The sequence below is a fragment of the Monodelphis domestica genome, chromosome 2 (assembly GCF_027887165.1).
Source record: "Monodelphis domestica isolate mMonDom1 chromosome 2, mMonDom1.pri, whole genome shotgun sequence".
NCBI classification, from domain to species: Eukaryota; Metazoa; Chordata; class Mammalia; order Didelphimorphia; family Didelphidae; genus Monodelphis; species Monodelphis domestica.
The window spans coordinates 26046310-26069813 of NC_077228.1; the positions used below are offsets into that span (position 1 = coordinate 26046310).

The 23504-nt window shown below is 43.3% G+C and overlaps 1 protein-coding gene and 1 long non-coding RNA gene across 2 annotated transcripts in view; one reads left to right on the forward strand and one right to left on the reverse strand.

Annotated features, from left to right (window-relative positions):
• Positions 1-201: 201 nt before the first annotated feature.
• Positions 202-23504, reverse strand: part of GPX7 (glutathione peroxidase 7) — a 49866-nt gene continuing 26563 nt past the window's right edge. The window contains exons 2-3 of the mRNA XM_056815123.1: positions 3645-3906; positions 202-2530 (exon numbers count right to left, since the gene is read on the reverse strand). Coding sequence (XP_056671101.1) covers positions 2367-2530; positions 3645-3906 — 426 coding nt within the window. The 3' untranslated portion in view covers positions 202-2366. The remainder of the gene's footprint in view (positions 2531-3644; positions 3907-23504) is intronic.
• Positions 7921-19895, forward strand: LOC103092311 (uncharacterized). The gene is made up of 3 exons (XR_001627531.2): positions 7921-8254; positions 11827-11904; positions 12807-19895. It is a non-coding gene; the product is annotated as an uncharacterized LOC103092311 (long non-coding RNA).

Consider the following 23504-nt stretch of genomic DNA (forward strand, 5'->3'; position numbering starts at 1 on the left):
GTAGCTCTAAACATCTCCATTTTAGCTTTCTACAGTCAAAGGCCATTCTTCAGTCTGCCATGTATGTGCTGGTCTTTGGAGGGCACTAATAGTTCTGGCCCTTTCCCCCAGTGTCCCAAGGTCCATCTCCCTCTGCCAGGCTGGCTCTTAGGGTCTTTTTTGCTCTTTCGAGTTTGATGGGACTGGAGAACTGTAGGCTGGTTTTGTTTTCCATATGCCTTTATTATCAAAATGGATGTGTTTGCACACAAGGAATGAGTCATCACTGAGGGTAAGCTGGGCCTCTAGTCAGGCAGGCGGGTGGGCAGGCTCTTCTCTGGGCACCGTCACTGTGGCCATGGCTACGGGCAGGTAGCATTTAGCTTATTGTTAAAGGATTAAGGAAGGCGGTATAGGGGATTAGAGGGAGGGATGCTAGGACCTGATAGACCTCTCTCCCGATTCAACCTGACCTGGCCCAAAGCTCTTTCCCTCTCAAGCCCCCAGGCTCCTCCTCCTCCCCCTCTCCTAAAATAACAACAAAGTGGTGCCAACAAGCTAATGAATCAGATTACCTCCTCAGCAACTGAGTTGGGGAAAGGGGAACAGGGTTAGGCAAGTGCCCTGAACTGGGAACAAACAAGCTAGGGTCTAAGTCCTGATTTGCTGTGTGACTGTTCAAAGCACTTTCCTTCTCTGGGCTTTAGTTTTCCTTCTGTAAAATCCCACCTGTTAAGGATGTTAGAGAGGTGATTCATGTTCAGGTATAGATTGGACGAAATCCAATGAGATTGTGTAGGTATGGCATATTAAAGAAACCTACAGCAGCCACATTGGTAGTGACTCTTATTCATGGCATATAGTTTTTGTGGGGCCTTCTAGCTCAGAGGATCTGAGGAGATACGAAAGGGCTTGGGCTGCATTGTCTGGGTCCCCTCACCCCACTGTAACATGTCAGGAATAATTCTGAGTTGGATCCCAAATAGGGCAGACAACCTCCTTACCCAACTTCCTGGGCCCTGCTGTAAGGAGAGATCCTGGGGGGAGATTGGTTTCATAGCCACAATGGTCCCCCTTATGATCACACTAGAGCTGAGGTCAAGAGAATGGTAAGGAGGAACTGCCATGAATCCTTGGGATGTAAAATGTAGAAGGAACATCAAAGACCATCTAATTCAATCAGGCCCCATTTTACAAGTGGGGAAAATGAGGTCCAGAGAAAGGAGGCAAATCAGAGAGAGGTTGTGTCTGTCCCAGAATTGGGATTAGCACCAGGCTTCCTTAAATCTTGGTTTTTGAAGTAGTGGGAATCACCCTTGGGACTTTGATACTTGTGATTTATCAGGGTCCTTCCTTTTCTCTCCCTCTCCTCCTCCCACAGGTAGTGGAATACTCTCTTTCCTACTCCGTCTAGCACTTGCTTCCAGCTCTGACTACATCGACATTTCAAAGCTGGTAGGTGGTTTCTTATTGGCAGAAAATTCTGACTAGCTGGTTAGTTCCTATCAATTGCGAATATCTATTGATTACAATTCTTATTGGCTGGTGAGATTTGATTGGTCAAAGAGTTTTTATTGGCTATAAGTTCTTTTTGGTTTATAAGTTCCTTATTGCCCATGAGTTTTTATTGGCTATTAAGATCTTATTATTTCATGTTGATGAGTATTGGCTCCGAGTTTTTATTGGATATTTAGTTCTTAAGAGCCACAAGTTCTCATAGGCTGATGAGGAATTCTTATTGGTTACAAATTCTTGCTGTTTACTGGGACTTCATTCTAAGAGGCTAATGAGTCTTTGTTGACATCAGGTTCTAAACTGGTTACTCAGAACTTAATAGTCACAAATTCTTATAGGTTGATAAGGAATTCTTTTTGGCCACAAGTTCTTACTGCCTCTTGACCTTAGACCAGAAGTTTCTATAAGCTATTTAGTCCTTATTGACTCCAAGTTCTTATTAATTAATGAAATCTTAGTAGCCACAAGTTCTTTTGGCGGATGAAATATCCTTAGTGGTCACATGTTCTTATTGGCTGCTAAATTCTCATAGGATCCTGAGCTCTGATTGGTTTCAAGGTCTTATTGGCTTTTGAGTTCTTATTGGCTGCTGAGTGTTTATTGGTCCCAAGTCATTACTTAGAAGAGATTCTGAGATACCAATAGCCACAAGTTTTTAGAAGCTACTGAGTTCTTATTGGCTTTGGGTTCTTACTGGCTCTGTCTAGATTAAAAGTAGAAAATACATCACTGAAAACCCAAGTTTTTCTCTCTGGGTTTGAAGAGCAAGGCAGGAAGGAAGAAAGGAGGAATCTCTCCCTGCAAGGCACCTGTTGAAGAAAAATTGACATTCACATTTGGTATTGTGAGATCAAAGGGAAAGTCAGAAATGATTATAATTCATCCTTCTTCCCCAGGATGAGTTTCCCCACAAGCTCATGGATCTTGGGCCGAATCTCCTCCACCGGCACAGTTGAGTCCCAGGCTCCCACCACTTTTCCATTCGGGGCTACTAGGTACTTCCAGAAATTCCAAGTTGGCTCTTCCCCAGAGGATTCTGGATAAAAGAGTGAAAAGTGAAAAGTGCATAAGCTCAGGTAAGTCTTCATTTCCCATGATGGAGTGGGGACAAGATTTCTATGTTCCACAGATAGGGCTTTCTACTCTCTTACTTCACTTACTTCCCATCTCCTCTATGCCTTAAATTTCAACATTAGCATTCATCCCTCTAGCTCCAAACCTGTGAGAAAAACACTCCAAGTCCTGATAGGAAAAACACTGTTAACCATTCTGTTCTCAGTCACTGACCCCTCAGTGTGAGTGTCTTTCTGATCTTTTTCTGCAAGCATGCCTTGATAGTGAAGGTGACTGACTATGTGCAAAGGGATGTTTTAGAGAAGATTCCAGGTCATATACCAGTTGGACTAAGTGATTTCTGATGTCTCTTCCAGTTGTGTGATTTGGATTTTCCCCTTTATTTTTGGCTGGTGAGAGAGAAGTGGAAAGAATGTCGCAGACTCTCATTTCTGAGATGTTTATGGTTTACAATGTGTTTTCCTCACTACAAACCTTTGAGGTGGGTAGTTCAAGTATTATTACCATCAAAGAAGTGAAAGAATTTGTCCAGGGTCACCCAGCTAGTATGTGACAGGCCACAGATTTGAACCTAGGCCTCTTGATTCCAAGTTAAATATTCTTGGTTCTATACCACACTGGAAGGTTGTAGGTGTATGGGAATCAAGATGAAAGGAAGCCCCTAGAGCTTTAATGAATCTTACTTAAGCATTTACCACTATTGGGCAGACACTGGGGATACAAAGGCAAAAAGGAAAACAAGCAGTTCTTGCCTTCCTGAAGCTTATATTCTACTGAAGGGATGCAGAACCTTTACAGATAAGTAAATACAATTCAACTTAACAAGCATTTGTTAGTTGTCTTAGAAAGTTGTCCAGTACACTGAGAGGCTGGAAGTGACTAAAGGGTCCAGAGTTACAGAGCCAGCGTGTGGCAGAAACCAGATGTAATAGATGTGTTCTAGCTACTTCTTGGACTGTTTTGAGTAAACCCTAAGGGACCAGAGAACCCTGGGACACAGTTTTCTGGGATGATTTCCTGGAGAGCCCTCCCTTTGGACTAGACTGGCCCCGAGTTCCCAAGGGGAGGCAGCTCACCAGTTAGATACTTGAAGGCAGCATTGGCCCCAGTACCACGGACAGCGATCTTGCTGAACATCGGGAAGGACACACCATAGGTTTTCCTGGCAAAGTTCTCAATCTCCTTGTTGGTGTCTGGCTCTTGGTGGCCAAACTGGTTGCAAGGAAAGGCCAACACATTGAAATGGTAAGGCCCCAACTCCCGCTGCAGCTGCTGCAGGGCTCGGTAGTGCTGGTCGGTGTAGCCACACTCACTGGCCACATTGACAACCAGTGACACCTAGGAAAGGAGGATAAATGCTTGTTGACTGACCCAAAACCAGTCAGATGACCAAACAACACACAGGGGAAGAGCTATAGTTTCATATGAAGTAATAAACACAGACACAGGTTCAAGAGCAATGACAAACACCACTCTAAAGGGTCTTCTTGTCACCGAGTCTTCTCCTGGGCTTTAAGGGAGATAAATAGTTTCAATAAGATTCAGTCCCTGCCTTCATGGAGCCTACTGTCTTGTAGATTCATGACACAAATACATCTAAGTGTGAGACACAATGGTAAATGACATATACTAAAAATAAATGATAGATACTAATATATATGGCATATATCTATACACACATACATGAATATATAATGGCTGGCACTTATATCAGGCTTTAAGGTTTGCAAAGTGCTTTATAAATATGATCTCCTTTTATATATTATCTCCTTATACATTATATTCATATAGTACATATAATAGATCTAGGCATATATGGGTATATTTATATATATATATATAATTTATCATCTTTATACAAAGAACCCCTACCCCAATCTCTCTTTTGAATGCCAGAACTATTTAATAAGCTACCTATTGAACATTTCTAACCAGATGTCTTATAGATATCTTAATTTCAACATTTCTTTTTTTTTTAAACCCTTACCTTCCATCTTGGAGTCAATACTATGTATTGGCTCCAAGGCAGAAGATCGGTAAGGGTTATGCAATGGGGGTTAAGTGATTTGCCCAGGGTCATACAGCTGGGAAGTGTCTGAGGCCACATTTGAACCTAGGACCTCCTGTCTCTAGGCCTGGCTCTCAATCCACTGAGCTACCCAGCTGCCCCTTCAACATTTCTTAACCAGGACTTTCCTTTCTTCTTGCCTATCAGCATCTGCTCTGCAAATGACAGGCTGGAGCCCTTGAAAGTGATTGGCCCAAGATGTGTTGGAAATAGGTCTTAAACTGTTTTTTTTTTTTTTAAGGTCTTCCTGACTCAGAGAATCACTCTATCTATTTGTACAGTGCTTCTTCTCATATCACCAGATATGTAGGGCTGGACTTGGGATTTCATTGGTGAAGGGAACCAAAATGAGGAAACTCCATCTCCCAGTACAGGTGGGCACATTCTTGGCAACTCATAGTCTTGGAGAGTGGCCTGGAGCGCTGAGAGCTGAAGTGATATGCCCAGGATGAATCAGAGGCTGGCCTGGAACCCAGGTTCTCCAGACTCTCTAAGGAGAGCCCTCTACCTATTACACCACCCTGCCTCTCACAGCTTATATAGATATAAATACCTATAAACAGAGAAACATATGTGAGAACATGACCACACATACACAATACTCTCTCTTCTTTAAGGACCAACTGGATGACTACTTTTTAAGAGTCCAAGTTTGTATAATATGTAAGCATGTTCATCTATATGTCATATATATGATGCACATTGTTCAAACATGGTATGCACACCCACACATATATACATACATAGACCATTCACATACATAGACAACCCAATAGATTCTCAGACTAACCTAGAATCACAGTATGGCTAGCAGAGTTGGGAGGAACAACTGGAGTCCTCTAGCTCAACCTGGACCAACTCCACTTGGATCCTCCTTTGTTTCTACACTTCTTCCATTAAAAAAAGAAAGAAAGAAATTTTCATTCTCAGGGACAGCCTTTAGATTCAGAAGGTCTTCTCTACTCTGTACCAGCTCTTCCAAGATGGAGAGGGGTTAGGGAGTCTGATCTCTGGGGCAGGGCCAAAATCTGACCTCTACCAAACCAAATGTTGTCTTGGTTGGTGCCTTTATATGCATAAAATATTATATTACACATAACATATATTATGTATCAAACATATTATATATACATATATTTATGTTTTCATACTGGGCCTCGCTTTATTTATCTGTCAAAAAGAATAATAATAGCACACATTCAGGCACAGGCTGGGATTTAAATTGCTTCCCCTATCCTATGTCCTGTTTCCCGACTTTACCTTATAAGGAGGGAGGGTGACAATGCAGCAGGCCTGTGATCTTGTCCAACAGCTGCAGATTGCAACCTGTCTATAACTTAGTAGGTAAGGCTTAGGGTATGTTACTGGCTATTTGGATAATATTACCCAACTACATGACCATAAATGGCGAAGCTAGTGAAGAGCCTTGAGTCCATGCCATGTGAGGGTCACTCCATATGAGAAGCAGTGGACAGACCTAGGCATGTTTAGCCTGAATAAAAGGAGACCCATGGGGGATGGGAGAGCTCAGTTCAAGGCTCTGAAGATCTGTCACTGGAAAGAGGGATTAGCCTTGTCCAATTGGGCCTCAGAAGGCAGAACCAGGAGTAGCTGGAATGCACCAAGGGGCCAGGAAAAAACCCTTTTGAGAAATGGTATGGGCTGCCTCAGGAAGGAAGTCCTGGATTTCTCTCCTTCTTCAAGGATCAATTCAATGGCTACTTTTTAGGAGTTTGAATAGGTTGCAGTAGAGTTCTTCACTGTGGTGTTTTAGATCCCTTTGGCAGTCCAGTAAAGCCAATGGACCCAATTCAAGGAATTGTAGTTTTTTAGTAATTGAAAGAAATGCTAAATTTCAGAAAGAAGTCAATAAAAATAAAGAGATACATTTTCCTTTCTAAGTTCCTGGATCTCCCTGAAATCTCTCCTTGTCTGTATGCTAGATTAAGAACCTCTGGACTAAGGGAATGCATTACCCAGGTCTCCTAACTTTATAATTCTATTATCTCTTAATAAATAATAGCATATTAATATAATAGTAGAACACTCTTTGGGCTTAACCAACCACTCATCAACATTAGGAACTTCTATTATGAGGAACTCTATTAGGGCCTGAGGATATAATAACAAGTGGGAGATAATCCTTGCCTTTTCTTCTCATGGCTTTCTGAGGCTGTCAGTAGCCAATTATGCCCATTTCACAGAGAAGAATAGTAAATCTCATAGTGGAGCTTAGACTTGGCCAAGGTCAAGTCAGGAAGGGGCTAGTTTAGGGTGGTTGGCCTCACAGGCTTACAGTCAGCCTCTATACAGTGCCTCTTGTGGGTTCTATCTGGTCTGGCAAGGTGTTTCCTGGCCTTACAGTGTGCCTCTGGGGAGCACCAAAGGGGTGAAGGCATCCCAGGCCAACATGGCAGTAGCTCTGTAATGTGGAAAGAGCATTGGGTCTGAGTCAGAAGACCTGGGTTCAAATACTACCTCTGCCATTTTGAATATGATGTAAGGTAAACCATTCCCAGGGTCTCAGTTTTCTCCTGTATAAAATGGGGGGGGGGGTTGAACTACATGACCTGTGAAATCCCTTCTATCTACAGGGTTTTATCATCCTAGCCTTTTGGAATAATCCCCTTTCTGCCCATCTGTAATATGAATAGGGGCTGGATCAAGTGGTCTCTGGGGTCTCTTCCACCAGTGTGACTCTAGTAGGGCTGAGCTATCCCTTCTCTTCTTGGGCCTCAGTTTTCTCCTATGTAAAATGAAGGGCTGAATTAGGTGACTTCTGGGGTCTCTTGCTGCTCTAGGCCTGAGATACTGCAGCTGCTGCCCCAGAGAGGGGCTCTCCAGGCCCACATTATTCCCATTTAGGGCCTGCCTGCCTGCTCATCTAGCTCAGACAGCAGATGTCAATGTAGCAGGGCTGCGTGCGCATCCGTCCTTGGCCTCGGCCTTGGCCGCAGAGTGACAGCAGCATCTGCACTGAGCCCGCCCCCCGCCCCCCGGAAGGCAGCTTCCCCGGAAGTGGCCGCCGCCTACCCGCAGCCACCGCCACCGTGGCAGCAGCTGCCACGCTGGCCCTGCAGACAGCGCATGCGCAAGAGCCCCTGCTTGCTGGCCTTGGCTCCCGCCCCAGTCACATGGCTGTTGGGAGGCTCAAATGAAAGAATGCTGCCAAAAATAACGCTTGGGGCCGGGAAGCGCCAGGGGGTGGGGGGAGTGCTGTTATTAATTATTAATAAAAGAGAGCCCCTGGGCTGCTGGGCCCCGCACTGACGTCAGGACGCCTGGAGCGCGCCACCTGCGGTTGGCCGCAGCTGCCAATCAGGGGGTTCTGACGGAGTGGACCAGCTGGGTCCGCCCCTGGAGGGGGGTCGGGGGTCTGCAGGCCCCCATCCAGTGGGGGGACTAGAGTGACTAGCTAATTTGATAAACTCATTCTCAATAAATCAGCAGAGGAGGATCTGCGGTGGGAACTGTGCGGACCCGTTTGCACAGCGGCGGCGGCAGACCCTACAGCTCTGCGGACCCCATCTCCCAGAGCCCGAGACCTCAGCCTGGCTGTTCAGGGAACCTTTGGGCAGCTGTTCTGGGGCCCTAGGCCGCTTATTCCTGCGCTAAGGGGTGAGAGAGGAATGATGCATTAGGGCGTGGCGGACCCTGCCGGCAGTCGAGTAGCAACAGCAGCTGCAGTTGCCGCAGTGCTCCCCCGCCCCCAGCCGTGCCCATGCCGCAGTGCCGCGGTGCCTTGTGGGAGTGGCTGAGGCTGGCTCCCCGCCCAGCCATCTCAGGCGAGGGGCTGGGGGGCGGGGGCGGCAGCGGCCTTGGCGCTGGGCCTTTGCAAACGTCTGGCTGGGCCGGGCTGGCCGGGAGGGCCCCAGCCAGCGCCTCCCCGCCGGGGCCTCCCCAGCCTACGCGCTTGGGGAGCCTGGCAGGCTGCCCAGCCGCCCTCCCTCCCATCCACGGGTGGAGACTGTCTTCCCGCCAGGGCGGGGCGGCCAGGCCAGGAGGCCCCAACAGCTGCGGCTTTCAGCTCTGAAGCCCTTTTCTGTGCTAGGGTCCATGGCGGGCCCCATTCCCAGCCCTCGCTGGTGGCCTCCCCAGCCTTTATGGGCCTGGCACCCTCTGATGGCGGCAGGGGCCCAGCCTGGGAGCTGGAAGGGTCTCTTGGTTCCAGGGTTTGGGAGGGAGGGAGGGAGCTGCCTGCCTGGGGCCCTGGTCACTGTGGCAGGCAGGGCAGCAGGGGCCTCTGCTTTCAAGCAGGGGGCTGACTTAGCCTAGCCCAGAGGGGGATGGATTTCTAGGGAAAGAATGTCAGGCACCACATCATAGGATCAGAGGATTGAGGCCTGGCAGGGGCTGAAGAACAAAGGGCATTAGAACCAAGAAGATGGACTAGCACAGCTGGGAGGGAGCACCAAGCATAGAATGTCAAGGTTGGGAGGGGCTTCCAGACCCAGAGTGTTGGAGCCCCCAGGACCATCAAAACTGGAAGAGACCTTAGCACAGGAAATGTGAGAACCTGAAACTTTGGAGCTAGTAGGGACTTTAGAACCCAGAAGGTCAAGGCTGCAATGGCCCTCATAGAGGGGCAATCAACAATGGTTAGAATGGGAAGAGAGATGAACACATTGGACCTTCAGAGCTGGGAGGGAACTCAGAAAATATATTATCAAAGTTGGAAAGGGTCTTAGAACATACATAGAATGTGAAGGTACAAGGAATATAGTGCCCAAACCAGAAGAAGCATTAGAACATAAAGTTAGAAAGGTCCTCAGAATATAGAATATTAAAATAGAATGTCAGAACTGGGTGGGTCCTTCCTTAGTCAAGAAGCATTTATTAAACATTGTGATAAACACTGAAGCATCTAAGATACACCTTAGTCTGAAGACCATCAGTCTTGGTCCATAGAATGCCAAACATGAGAAGGACCTTGGATTCTGATTCAATGGTCAGATCAGGAAGCTAAAAATCAGTGAGGGAAAAAGGGAGAACTGCCCTTTATTATGTAAGTGAGCAGGGCCAGGAGTTGAGACCAGGTACTGTCCCTACCACATGCTGCCTATGTACATGGTGGTCCCGAAATAGATGTGTGTTAAATTAAATTTAAAACCAAACCCATAGGAGAGAATTTTTTTTCTCATTCAATTCTTATAAGCCTAGTTATGTGTTCAATCTAGTGATAGAAACTAGGAGAAATGCAGAGTCAAATAAAACACTGTCCCTGATCTCAAAGAGTTTTAAGCTGACTCAGAAGACATGACATGTATATAAATGACCATAACTCAAAAGGAAAGCTGAAAAGTGTGCAATAAGGGCATCAAGTGCTATGATCAAATGAGATTCTTTCCAGCTGGGGGCACCAGGAAAGGTTTCCTAGGAGGATGCAGAGCTAGAGAGTCAACATTTATGATGGATCTTAAATAAATGGAGATTTTGAGCCTTTGGACTTCATCCCCCAGAAGTCCCTTAGTATTTCCCAAAATTCCCTTTTCCTGTGTCCCCACATTTTTGCGTGATTGTATTTAAGTGGCTGTAACTCCACCCTCTCACTTTTTTTTTTAACCTGCAACTGGGCTGAATTCAGGCAGTTTTTTTGCCTAGTTATTATTAATAAAACTTTTAAAATATAATAGTTATTGAATATTAATTTAAAGCCCACAACCCAGAAGAATGGAAAAGGAAGATTCTCTTCTTAGAAGCTGACATTCACTGGGTGCCTTGACATTGATCTTTCTTTGAGGTCCTTTTCCAAATCTTCTTAAAGACACAGAGCTAACATCCCAGTTCTCAATGGCTAGGATAGTAGAGTTGGAGGGGCTAATGATGGGCCATACTATATATCCTAGGATCCATTCTAGCTAAGGCAGAAAAACTCAGCCTATATCTGCCTCAGCCTCAGAAATAGTAGTCCCATGTGTCCTCATAGAGGGGCTCCATTGAAGATTAGAATTGCTCATTGACTAAATTACAGGCCTTTAAACCATGAAGTTGTTCTGCTGTCAAGCAGAATATTAATTCTGTGAATACAATGAAACCCAGATACTAGTGGCCATTGGTTTCCCTTAATTTTTATTACATGACTGGACCATTCCTCTTATGATCCTACCTCTTTCTGATGACATCCTTTATGCCAGTTCTACGCAACTTGGAACCTGTTGCATCCTGCTTATGTCCCCTATGGGCCTCTCTATTGCATTTTAGGTGACCCACAATTTTAATTCTTTGGAGACCATGGTATTCTATGACTCACGCCATACAGCATCATGGAAGAATACTGATGTAAAAAAGGTGGGCTTTTAATTCAGGGGAAAGCTTGAGGTCATTAAAAGTATTGCACAATTTTCCAAAGTCAACCCAGCCTACTCTTCCTTTTGTACATTTCTGGTCCCAGTTCATTGTCCATCTGCAGTGTCTAAGATTTATATAGTGATGGATCATCTTGGTTAAATGGCAGATTATCCACCTAATCTCACATCTTATTTTAGACATCAGGTATTCTTCATCTTCTTGACTCCTGTGTGGACAGTTAGGCTGAGGTCTTTTGTGTTAGTATGAATATTGTCAAGGAATTCAGCAATGTTTCAGAGCTAGATGTAGTCAGCATAATGTCATCTGCAAACAAGGACATCTGAGGGCCCAGCATCTATCCTCTTCTGTTTCATTTTTTCTATGAATCAGTCTATACAAATCTTCTCAGAATTCTTTGAATTCTCTGTAGTCAATTTTAAAAGCAGAGCATTCCACTTTTTGCGTGCCCTAATCTGCTCAATCATACCCTAGTTGGTGGATATTATGTTTCCTTAAATTTGTTTTTCTCTATATTGCTCCTTACCATTTGATTGGGCAATAATGTTTCTTCTATTATCCTCTTCTATAGGATTATACAAATATATCCTAAGTCATTGCTGCTCTTGACTGTCATATCATTTCCCTTGACAAGAAGATCAAGTATTTGCTGGTGGAGATGGTTTTTCTAGTATTGTTTGGTATCCTTGATGTGGTGATTTATTTTATATCCTTGAGAAATTTTAATAATCTGTGTTAACTATGTTTCTTTTTATCCATTTCCCCTTTGGGGGCATCTACAACCTTATTTACCTAATAGATCAAGCTGGAACTGCCTCAATAATGTTATATCTTCTTCCTATTTTTATTCTTTTAATTTGGTGTTAATTTTGATCTTTACACAGACAAATCTATGGATTGAACGTACCCAAGCAGCTGATTTGGAAAAGGATTTCATGTTGGTAACCAGTAATTTCCTATATGTAAGTATTTAATCACTTTCATTTTCCATGAGAGGCAGTGTGGTATGGTGAATAACTAACTAACAACAACAACAACAATAGCTATCTTTTATATTGCACCAACAATATACCAAGAACTAGCCAGATGCTTTACAAATATGACCTCATTTGATCTACACAAAAACCCTGGGAAGTAGGCACTTCTTTTATCCCCATTTTACAGATGAGAAAACTAAGACAAACAAGGATTAAGTGGTTTGTCCATAGTCATGTAGCTTGTAGGGCACTGGACTTGGAGTAAAAGAAGACCTGACTTCAAATCCCACCTTGAACATTTACTAGCTATATGAGACTAAGCAAGTCACTTAACATTTCTCATCCTTACTTTCCTCATGTAAAATGAAGATGTTGGATTGGATGGCCTCTAATGTCCATTCCAGCTCTAAATCTATGATTCAATTTAGCTCTCATAATGTTCTACACTTTCCAACTCTCTTCTCAAGAAAATATTTGTTGGCCCCTCTCATTTCTTACTCCTGAAACAAGACTTAAAACATTTGCTTTCCTACTGTCCTCCTCCTCTATGCCTAATGTGGCCCTTGAACCCTCTAAATATTAAGGCAGGTGTTCATTTAATTTGAAGGGTCTTATTGTGCTCTCTGTAGAATTTAGCTCCTCCTCATTCTCTGTAACAGATGTTGGAATTTAAGCTGTAAATACCCTTATGGTGATCTTGTTGCAAATACTCATCATGAGCATTGCAAAGCAAGATGTATGTTGAAATGAAATGATGTTTCTTGCTGCTTTTTGATATAGGACAGAACCAACCCTGATAACTCCTTTCTTTGCCTCTTCATGAAAAGCCTGTTTAGCATTCTTCCACTGAGCTAGAGCTGCCTTTGTTCTTCTGGTTTCATTTGCAGAAAGAGTGTCAAGAGGATGTAACTTGTTCCTTCTAGCAGAAATGACATGCTGGTCATTGAATAAGGATCTCATATTCAGAGAACTGACATCTACATTAGTAATTTTCTTTTTTATTTGGATTTTTCTGATGTCTTTTTAATTTCTCTTACCAATTGATTCATATACCTCATAACTCAGCCATGCATCCCTAAGTGATCCATGTTTTTCAATTACTCTTTTAATGGGGAAATGTAAAAATATTATTATTTTAAATTGCAAAGTTTAAATTCCTTTTGAGAAGAATTTTAGGTAAAGAAACATGATACCTCTCCAAATCCAGAAACTGAACTGCTTGGAGAAGACACCACAAAGATGCCTCTAGACCACAAGCTGCACGAGAAGATCAAGAATGAACTTTGGGTGTGGTTGATTGAACATTTATTTGTATCTATACTTTCATGCCAAAGGCGACTGCTCCCTAACTGTCTTTTTGTCAATGCATCCAGCAATTATTGTTTTGTTTTTTTTCCCCTCTTATCCTCAAATTATTGTAATCTTTAAGTTGAAGATGTTTTCATGATCCTTTGGGAAAAAACCTTTTCCCCAGAGGATCATACGAAGAAACGTAAAAATGGAGATTTGAACCCTGGACTTCAATTCCCAGGAGTCCTTGGTAGCTCCCAGAGTTCCCCATAATCTCAGGCGAGGAGAGAGGGGTTTTTAAAATGGACTCCGCCTTCTTCTCTCTCTTTCTCTTCCTTCTTGCGCTTCCAAGCACACATCTCTCTCTGGGCTTCCGCGTCTGGGCACATGCGGCTCTACCAGGCAGGATGTAGAGTGAGTAACTGTGAATGGGCTCTCTGGGCCTAGACATGTGCTTTCTTATTTTGTATTTTCTTTATATTTTTAATCTTTAATAAACCTCATAAAATTATAATACTTGTAGCAGAGAAACTAAATTTTAACTGCTACAATTATTAATTATTGATGGTCTAAAAACTGGATTCAAATGGAACCCTATGTCCCCTTTCCTACCTCTATGTCACCACTACTACAGAAAAGAAGGGGGATACATAGAACCAGTGCCATTTTGTACTTTTCTTTGGTCATGGTTTGTCATTCAAAGCTTACTGGGAATGAAATTCCTCTGTACTTAGTAGGGTTGGTCCTTAGAAAGTAGATACAGTCCATTGTTAGAATCACACTCAAGGCCTTTCTTACATGGCAGAACCTGCTAGAGCTTGTACCCTGCTGGCATAGCCTATTAGAATGTATGGTCACCCATCTTCCATTATGATGAATTGGAGGACTAGGTGAAGAAAATAAAGCCCGTGCACTAATAATGATGATAATACATAGATAACATTTATAGAGAACCTACTATGTGTGAGGTACAGTGCTAAGCATTTTATAAATATCATATCATTTCATCCTCACATTGACTCTGGGAGGTTGATGTTATATTATTAATCCTCATTTTACAGAAAAGGAAATGGAGGCAGACAAGGATTAAATTATTTGCTCAGATTTACAAAGCTAGGAAGCAACTGAGGCTGAATTTGAATCAGGTCTTCTTTACTCCAAGCCTAGCACTCTTGTCCACTGAGCTACCTAGTTTCCCCAAATGTTTTAAGTATATCCAAATAATGGCAAAACTCTAGACTTTTGGCACATTGAATGGACCCTGTATAAAGTATTTAAGGGAAGACATAAAGGCAAAATTCCCAAAGCTTAGCACATAGTAATCATTTAACAAATACCAGTTAATATGAGATAAGAAGATCTAGATGGGTTATAATATATGAGGTTAAAAAGAGGATCAACACTGTTGAGATCATAGCTCTATGGAAGCATTATAAAGGGAGACATTATGCTGAATATCCCTCACCAGTCTCAGCTCCTTCTAAGCTTTAGAGAGATTAAGCTGATTCTTCTAGGACTATGTCATGCATCTGAATTCATCCTTGGTCTCCTGCTCTTACTTTCACTTCCCATACTTATCCTTTTAAAAAACTGGTTGGCTGGTGAGCTCCTGGTGCATCCACATCAGTCTCTTTAGATAGCTTTCCTTTGAACAGCTCTCCAAGATACCCATCATTTCCTCCCCAGCAATCAATTTCTCCTAATTACTAAGAATAAAATCCAAAACAAAAATTCCTCTAGGCACTTCCTCTGTCTTTCGAAGGATGGATGACATTATCAGGAAGGCATTCTTAGTTACTCTCTTTTTGTCTGATAGAAAAAGAGAGCCAACCTATAGTTGAATAACCTAAGGTCCTATTCATTATGCCAGATGTGTTTCCCAAACTTTCTTCTCTTTTTGCCTTCTTTCTTTGTGCTCTGGAAGAAATACAAACGACAGTATTCCTTTAGTTTGTCCTTTCATTGATCTTTGCCCTAATGATTGCTTCCTGGATATCCTCAAATGAATTGAATCTTCTTAATAAATAGTGTTTTCTCTTTCCCTTTTCATCCATCCTGCTCATTTTAGATAAATTATACCCTTCCAGAATGATATTCTCACCCAGGGTATCATCCCACCAAATCTTAGTGAGAACTATGAAGCTGAATTTTTCTCTGGAGGTTAGTATCTATTTTCTTTTGAAAGTTTTGTTGAGGCCCCAATAATTGCTATCACTTTCCAACTGCATACACACCAATAGTGCACTCACTTGTGATAGACTAGAAAAGATAGATAGAATGCTTATTAAACACATATTATGTGCCAGACACTGGGGCAAATACTAGGGATACAAGTACAAGTAAACAAGATAGTTCCTGCCTTCAGAGAGCTTATATTCTAGTGCAGGAAGATAGTAGATAAAGGGGGATTAGAAGGAAGAGGTGACTACACTGCAGCATGATTTGGAGCTAGTGAGAGTACAGCCAGACAAGCTAAATCAACACAATTGCCATGTCAGGAAACATACGCCACATCCCGTACCTATTGTCTGCCATCTTTCTGCTAAGAGGCATGAAGGATATTTTAAGGAAGAGAGAAACTTGGGTAAGTCTATAGGTGGCAAGGAAAACACCAATATAATGGAGAGGTTGATGATGGGAGAAAAGGGGGGAGGTATGATTAATAGGACAAACTCATGAAGGATATAGAAGGGAATGAGATTAAGGGTCCAAGTAGAATCCATGAAGTTTTCTGAAGTCATGATTGGTCATTCACAGTAGTCTTTATTTCATTTTGCTGGTTACTGCTAGTTTACTCATTTGTGTATAAACATTTAAGGTCATTCAATTTTGTTCACCTGGCTTCTTTGGGGAGTTTTATTGGATCTACCACAAAATTTGTTTTATCTAATTTCAACTAGGTTTTCATTGCTATGTGGCAATTCTGCTTATCCTCCCATGATCCTCCATCCATGTTTCCTCATCTGCAGCTGCTCTAATACTTCTCTTACAGGCTCCCTATATAATTCCAATCCCTCTTAAAATATTTGGCTTCACTTACTGTGCTAAGAAAAGCAAGATCCCACCTGTGATGGGCTCCCTCATCTCCCCTACCCCATACCTCTCTTTTGCATGAACAATCTTCAAGGAGAGTACCCTTTTTTGTCAAGGCCAGCAACTGTCCTTGGGCACTCAACCCCATACATTTCTGTATCTTTCTAGGACTTTTCCCCAGGAATAATAACAATAATGGCTAGTGTCTATATAATACAACTCTGAGAAGTGTTATTATTATCCTAATTTTACAGATGAGGAAACTAAGGCAGAGAGTAATTAAGTGACTTGCTCAGGGACACACAGCTAATAAGGTCAGATCTGAACAGAGGTCACTGTCTTAATTTTCAAACTTCCAAAGCTCTCTTCTTTACCGCCCACTCACTTCTTGGTGGTGGTGGTGTTTTTCATCTACAGTTCCTCTATGTATCCCCTATAAACTTCCTTTCCCATCATCAAATCTTGCCACCATGGAACAAAGAAATGCAACGAAACAAAATCAATCAGCAAAGCCACTACATATGACCCTAGATGCAACATTTCACATCAGTAATAGCCTACCTCTCTGCCAAGAGGAGGAGAGATGTGTTTATCCTCTCTTCTCTAGAACCAAGATTAGTTATTGCAATTCACCTGCTTTTTAGAGTTGTTTTCATTTGCTTTACTGGAGTCACTGGGTATGTTGCTCCCGTGGGTCTGCTTTCATTGCTCTGTACCACTTCATATAAGTCTTCCCATGTTTCGAAGAATTCCCCATAGTAATTGTTTCTTATGGCATCGTATTATTCCATTCCTTTCCATCAGCCAGTCAAAAAACATTAAGTGCTTATTGTGTTCTACGTCTGCTAAATGTAACACAATCTGTTTAGCCATTCCCTAATAATGGACACCCACCTTGTTCCCAATTTTTTGTCACCTCAGAGTGGTGCATATGGGACCCTTCTTTCTGCTTTTGACTTCCTTGGGGGATATGGGCAGCCATGGAATTGGTGGCTCAAAAGTTTTAGTTGCATAATTCCAGGTTATTTTCCAGAATGGATGTACTACTTTACTGAGCCCACCCACTCATTTCCCATCCACCTAATGATCAGGCTTCCCAGCCTCCACTTTTCTGGTCTGAAAGGATCTTGGAATAAAAGGAGACCTGACAGGTTACTGATAGACCATCTATCTAGTCTAACTATGACTTTCTAAAGTCTTTACTGATGGTCTCCTAAACACCAAATCTAGTGGCTTTTTCTCAGTCCTCATCCTCTTTGTTATTCAGTTGTATCCGACTCTTTGTGACCCCAATTGGAGTTTTTTTGGCAAAGAGATTGGAGTGATTAGCCATTTCCTTCTCTGGCTCATTTTACAGATGAGGAAACTGAGACAAATAGGACCAAGTGACTTGCTCAGGGTCACAGAACTAGTGTCTGAGGTCATATCTGAAGATGTGTCTTGACTCTAAGCTCAGCACTCTATCCACTATGCCACCTAGCCGCCCATCCTCCATTACCTCTCAAACTTTTGAGACTATTTACCATTGCCTGCTCCTGAATACACTCTCTTCACTTGAATTCTAGTTCATTGCCTTCTCCTCATTCTCCTCCTTGACTTTGACTCTTCAGTCTCCTTATGTTGAATCATCATCCCTTCATTATTCCCTAAGTATGGGTGTCCCCCAAAGCTCATCCTGGCCCCCTACTCTTCCCCCTTTACATATACGCTCTATATACTTTTATATTATCCTTCGAGATCAGATGGAGAGATACAGGCTAAGTAATGGTATTATTCGTTTTATTCAGGACTAGTGAATGACTAGACCCAGAGAGCATGGTTCCATGCCAATGTTGAAGAAGGTCTCTAGTGTTTACTCTCCCTGGGCTCTTATTATTTTTGTTAATGACTGGAATATCCTTTAGCACATACTTTATCATTGTCCATTTGATAACTGGAAGAAGTTCTAGAATATATAGGGCACCCAACAGGCCAACAGGCCTACCCACAAACTAATTCTCAGAAAAAAGACCCATTGTAGTTCTTCAGGCTTTCAAGGCATTTCAGCTGATCCTTAAGTTTTCTACTCAAAGAAGACTTCTTGTCACCTCCTAGAAGTCCCTCGGGTTTTCATTTGGCATAAGACACATTTGTTGGCTTAAAGAAATCATTTAACTCAGCCGACATCTTAATTTTCCTAGATCCTCAGAAACAACTCATTGTAAAGACCAATGTTTCATGTCCACTTGGGGCTATCTTCTCACCTGGCTTTCCTCGATATCTTGGCTTCATGTACTTTTCTCTCAGGTCGACTGCCAGAATGGTCATGATGTCAGAGAGTAACTAATTCCAAGAGGTAAAACTTCATATAAGGAATGGAGGCTCCATCTTGAAGAAGTACAGAATCTCCTTGTTCCATACTACCACCTAGAATTTTCTGGCAACTCAATCAGTGCCCTGTGGTGCCAGGGCAGTATCATCACAGATCTGTCCCTTTCCAGAGATATGATGCTATTTAGGCAATGGTAGAGGGCTGATCAAGACAATGCCCTTCCTCTCCTAGGCTGGAACAATCTAGCACAAATTTAGAGATAAAGATGCCCCACACATACAAATACACACTATTGCTGAGATTTATTCCTAGAAAGAAAGCTTTGGGTTTCATACTCTCCCCCCCACATCCCCCACCAGCACCTCAGTTTGGTCTCATTTTTGGACTGTGCTGTGGGTAGTCCTCCAGAGAAAGACCCACATTTCCATGGAATAACCATCCTAATGTGCAAACAGGGCTTATGAACCCAACCCCTAAAAAGCATCTCAGATCCTGTGCCAACTGCCATTAAGATGACTAGAGATTACTCTCAATAGAATGTAAGCTCCTTGAGAACAGAGACTATTTTGTGCTTGTCTAGATTTTTTTCAGCAGCAATTACAGTCCGTATTCAAGTAAAGACTTGTTGAATTGAATATAAGTGAGATTCTATCCTGTCTTCAACTCTTGCTTGGCTTCCCACGGTCTTTAAAAGGAAACTCAAACATCAGAACCTATTATGTGAATCTCCCAAAACATCCAAAATGGTAGCAGGTTCTATCACAAAAATGAAAAGGAAATCATTTCCACTTCTGTACCTTTGCTAATATCATCTCTCATGCCTGGAGCACCATCTTAGCCCATTTATATACTGATTGATTTAGTCACCAATTTACTTATTTACTCCACAAAAAGCTTGCTTTGTACCTGAAGCTCTGCCTGATTTCAACACCACAGAAAAAGATGCTTGTACCAGGATAAGCTCATCACTTCCAATCTCACCACCAAGCTGTTAAATCAAGCCCTGATAGACAGGGCTTCCTTCAACTTCCTCTTCCCTCTTTTTGGAGGGATTGAGTGCCAAACTCCTCCCAACGCCTTCCTTTGTAAAGAGGAAAAACTTGACTGACTCGTAGCTCACTCTTCTTTGCATCTGCTGCTCAGTCAACACCACTGAACAAATGCTCCATCTCTCCCTCCATTCACCTGCTTTCATGCCTCCTTTTGTGTGTTGTCTCCCCCTTTAGATTGTAAGCTCCTTTAGGGCAGGGGCTGTCTTTATGTTTAGTAATTGTATCCCCAGCACTTAGCATGTGCCTGGTATATAGTAGGCACTTAATAAATGATTATTGGATCTATTGGATTGGATAGATTGAATGTATGTGTACAGTTCACTGTGTGCTTAGATGCTGGGAGATGTTCAAAGTTCAGGCAAGTTCAGAGACTACATATGTAGTCTCTGCCCTCATAGGGCTTATTGTCTAGCAGAGGCATGAGGCATTTCCAGTCTTGGCTCATGTCCTGGTTTATTTCATAAGATCACGAATTTAAGTCTGGACAGAGCCTTGGAAGTCATCTTCATTTTATAGGTGAGAATAATCTGGCCCTTTCCTTCTTCCCAGCCCATTTCCCCTGTTCCCCAGTCATTATCCTTCTTATTTTTTGTTCCAGCCAAGCCTCTCTCTCCAAACACTTTTCCTAACCCTACACATTTGCACAAATGGTTACCTCCTCTCAACTCCCTTCCCATGACTTGAATTCCTGACTAACCTAACAGATCTGAGAACTCTCAAAGAGCAAAGACCATGTCTTACTTCTCCTCATTTCCCTTCACAATACCCAGCACTGGGCTTATGCACAGAAGACTTGTTCAACGAATGGCTAAGTCTGGTGGGGAAATGCCAAGGCTGGAGTCAAGAGACCTGGAGTCTAACACTCTGCAACTTTGGACAAGCCAACTAACTTCCCTGGGCCTCAGTTTCCTCCTCTTTAAAATGAGGGAATAGGAGTACTCATAGCTCTAAAATTCTCACTCGTCAGGGTCCTCCTAGCTTTCTCTCCTACGTCTTAAGTCCTCTCCCAGTCACGGTCTAACAACATTTTATGTCCTGTGTCTTAACAACATTCTATGTTCTATAGTGCCTTTTAGCATTGGCAGTATGTGTTCTGAAGTTTCTTTCAGCCCTGACCTCCTAGGTCCTGAGGGCCCTCCCGGCCCCGGCATTCTATGTTCTATAGTCTAAGGACCCATCCAGCTCTGGCATGCTCTGATTTTTCCATCTCCTGTCTCGCCCATAGCAACTCGCACAGAGCTGGGCTTGCGGCCAGGTCTCCATAAAGAATCGTTGACTTCTTATTGAGGAAATGGATGGAAATGATGCTTGGTCACCTCATTCCTGCTTTCCCCCAGCTTGCTTCTCTGTTAACAGGGTCCTTCTGGGAGAAAGAAAACAACCCTCCCTCTTCCGCGGGCCTTCACGATTTCGGGGGACCGCGCAAACCCATAAATAGAGATGGTTCTTAGGAAGTTGGGTTTAGCAATCAGAATCACTTGGGGCCAAACTGGCGGGAACCCAGCATGGAACGACAACTCCGGAGTTGCTGGCTGAGATAGCCTGCCTTTGCTCATCCCCCCACAGCAAGCCACCCAGGAGACAAAGGAGGCTCAGGAGGCAGCAGGGGCAGGGTGGGCAGAACAGGCTGTCCCTCAGGATGGAGCATACCCTGCATGCTTTGCATGTGACTTTGAATAAATGCACGTCTTTTTCATGGAAACTCTAGAATTCTGCAAGTGTGCAGTCTAGCATTTGTTAAGTGCCTACTGTGTGTAGAGCTTTACAGAGGCACCAGTATGAGACTTGCCACTGCTGAGTTATGGGAGAGAACCAGCTTTGATATGGAAGGCTTGAGCAGGATCAGACAGACTGGTGCAGTGGGGAGAGCATCACAAATGGAGTCAGAAGACTTGGTTTAACCACTACCTGTGTAAGCATTTGGGCAAGTCTCCTAAACACCTCTCTGTGACTCAGTTTCTACCTCTGTCAAATAAAGGGGTTAGACCAGAAGACCTCTAAGGCCCCTTCCAGCTCTGAACCTATGATGCTCTATTCCCAAAGTGCTCTGTGTCCTTGCATGCCAGATCTGTAGTCAGAAGACTGTATTCCTCCTTTGTCTGCTCTAGGGCCCATTTTTTCTGGGTCTCAGTCTCCTCATCTGCAAAATGAGGGATGGACTCTATGGCCTCTGAGGTCCCTCCCAGCTCTGGATCTATGATCCTTTTTCATCTGGGCTGATCATCCTACTAGAGATGCATATCAAAACCCCTGTAGGCTTGAGAGATGGTTTTTTAAAGTAACTGTGGTTGAAAAATTTCTCTGCCTGAGGCCTGTCTGGTAATTAAGCTCTCAGCATTTAGCTAGGCTGGTACTCAGACACCAGAAGCATACACTGCACCACCGGGACTATACTTGAACCCAGAAGAATGGGAGCTCTAATGGCAAAGCCTTCCAATACCCAGGGCAATGGAGAAGGACTTTGATGGAACATAATATAATAATACTTTTAAATAAAAAAAGAACCCAAGAGGTTTCAAAGGCAAAGGTGAGGAGGAAAAGCATTCCAGGCATGGGAAACAGCCTCCTTGTCCCCTCCTTCCCTTCACACATTCTCCATTCCAATTAAATTGGCCTTAGACACTGTCCACAACCAAGACATTCCCTTCTCTATGCCTTTGCCCAGGCTGTTTCCCATGCCTGGAATGCCTTCCTTCCTCACCTCTGCCTCTGAAAATCCCCAGCCTTCCTCAAGGTTCAGCTCAGGTGCCAACTCTTAGAAAAAGCTTCTCCTTGTTAGCTCAAAAATTGCTTTGCATTTCTTTGAATTGACTTATCTTTAAGCACATCATATTCTTCTACTGGAAGGGAAGTGTCTGGAGGGCAGAGATGGTCTCATTTTTGTCTTCGAATCAGTCCCTTGTACTTAGCAAACCCATGTTTGTTGAAATGAATTCATTCTCTGTTCCATTACTCGGAAGAAATGGGCACAAACGGGGCTGCCTGGGAAGGACAAGGAGCAAAGAAGAGTAATGATGTTGCATTGAGCCAATGAATGCATTTCAAGGAGCCAGATCCATTCTCACCTCTACATCTTTGCTCACACCATTGCCCATCTTTGCTTGCCCTAGTTGGAGCCTCCAGCTGGGTGCTCTCTTCAATTAGGTGGTACAAAGAGGATATGAGCTGCCTAGGGATGGTTTCTTGTGAGATGATTTCTCTGATCTTGCTCTGCATTCAGCCCATACTTCCTTAAGCCACTGTCATGGATTTCTGAATTAATTCAAGAGAACTAGCAGGTCATTGTTTTGCTTTTTGAATTCAGCAGGACATTCTGCTTGGACTGTGCCCTTCTCGTCCCCAACCCCCAGACAGAATGACTGTCTCCAAACCTGTCATTCTGCTGATCCACTCTCGCCTCCTTCCCTCACAAATCCCTGACATACTTTGGTGGCTTCACTCTAGATTGAGCAGGACAGGAAAATCTTGTCTTATGCCCCCAATATAAACAAACTCACCCCCATCTCAGACAATGGCAGAACTGTTTGCTGCCCTTGAAAATTGTCCTTGTCCCTCCAACTTAACACTATGGAGCTACAGTTCAATCCCTGCTGGTGCCCTGAACAACATAGAAGAAACTGAAGACCAGAGCTGTAACGAGGGTAGAGTGACTGGAGTGTTTTCCTGGAGTATCAAAATTGACAAGAGTACAGCCAGCAATTACACCTCTTCAGGATCTGTAGAAATGACTGACCTGAGTACTTAGTCAGCAAGCATCTTGTGTTAAACTGGAAAGTGCTGCTGTGCCCCACGTGAATGCCACCTATCCTTGTTATCACCAGGGTCTCTTCAGAAGCTCTTGGGTCTCTACCCAGGTGTCCTAAAGTCTCTGTCTCCCCACCCCACTTTAATTTTCCTTA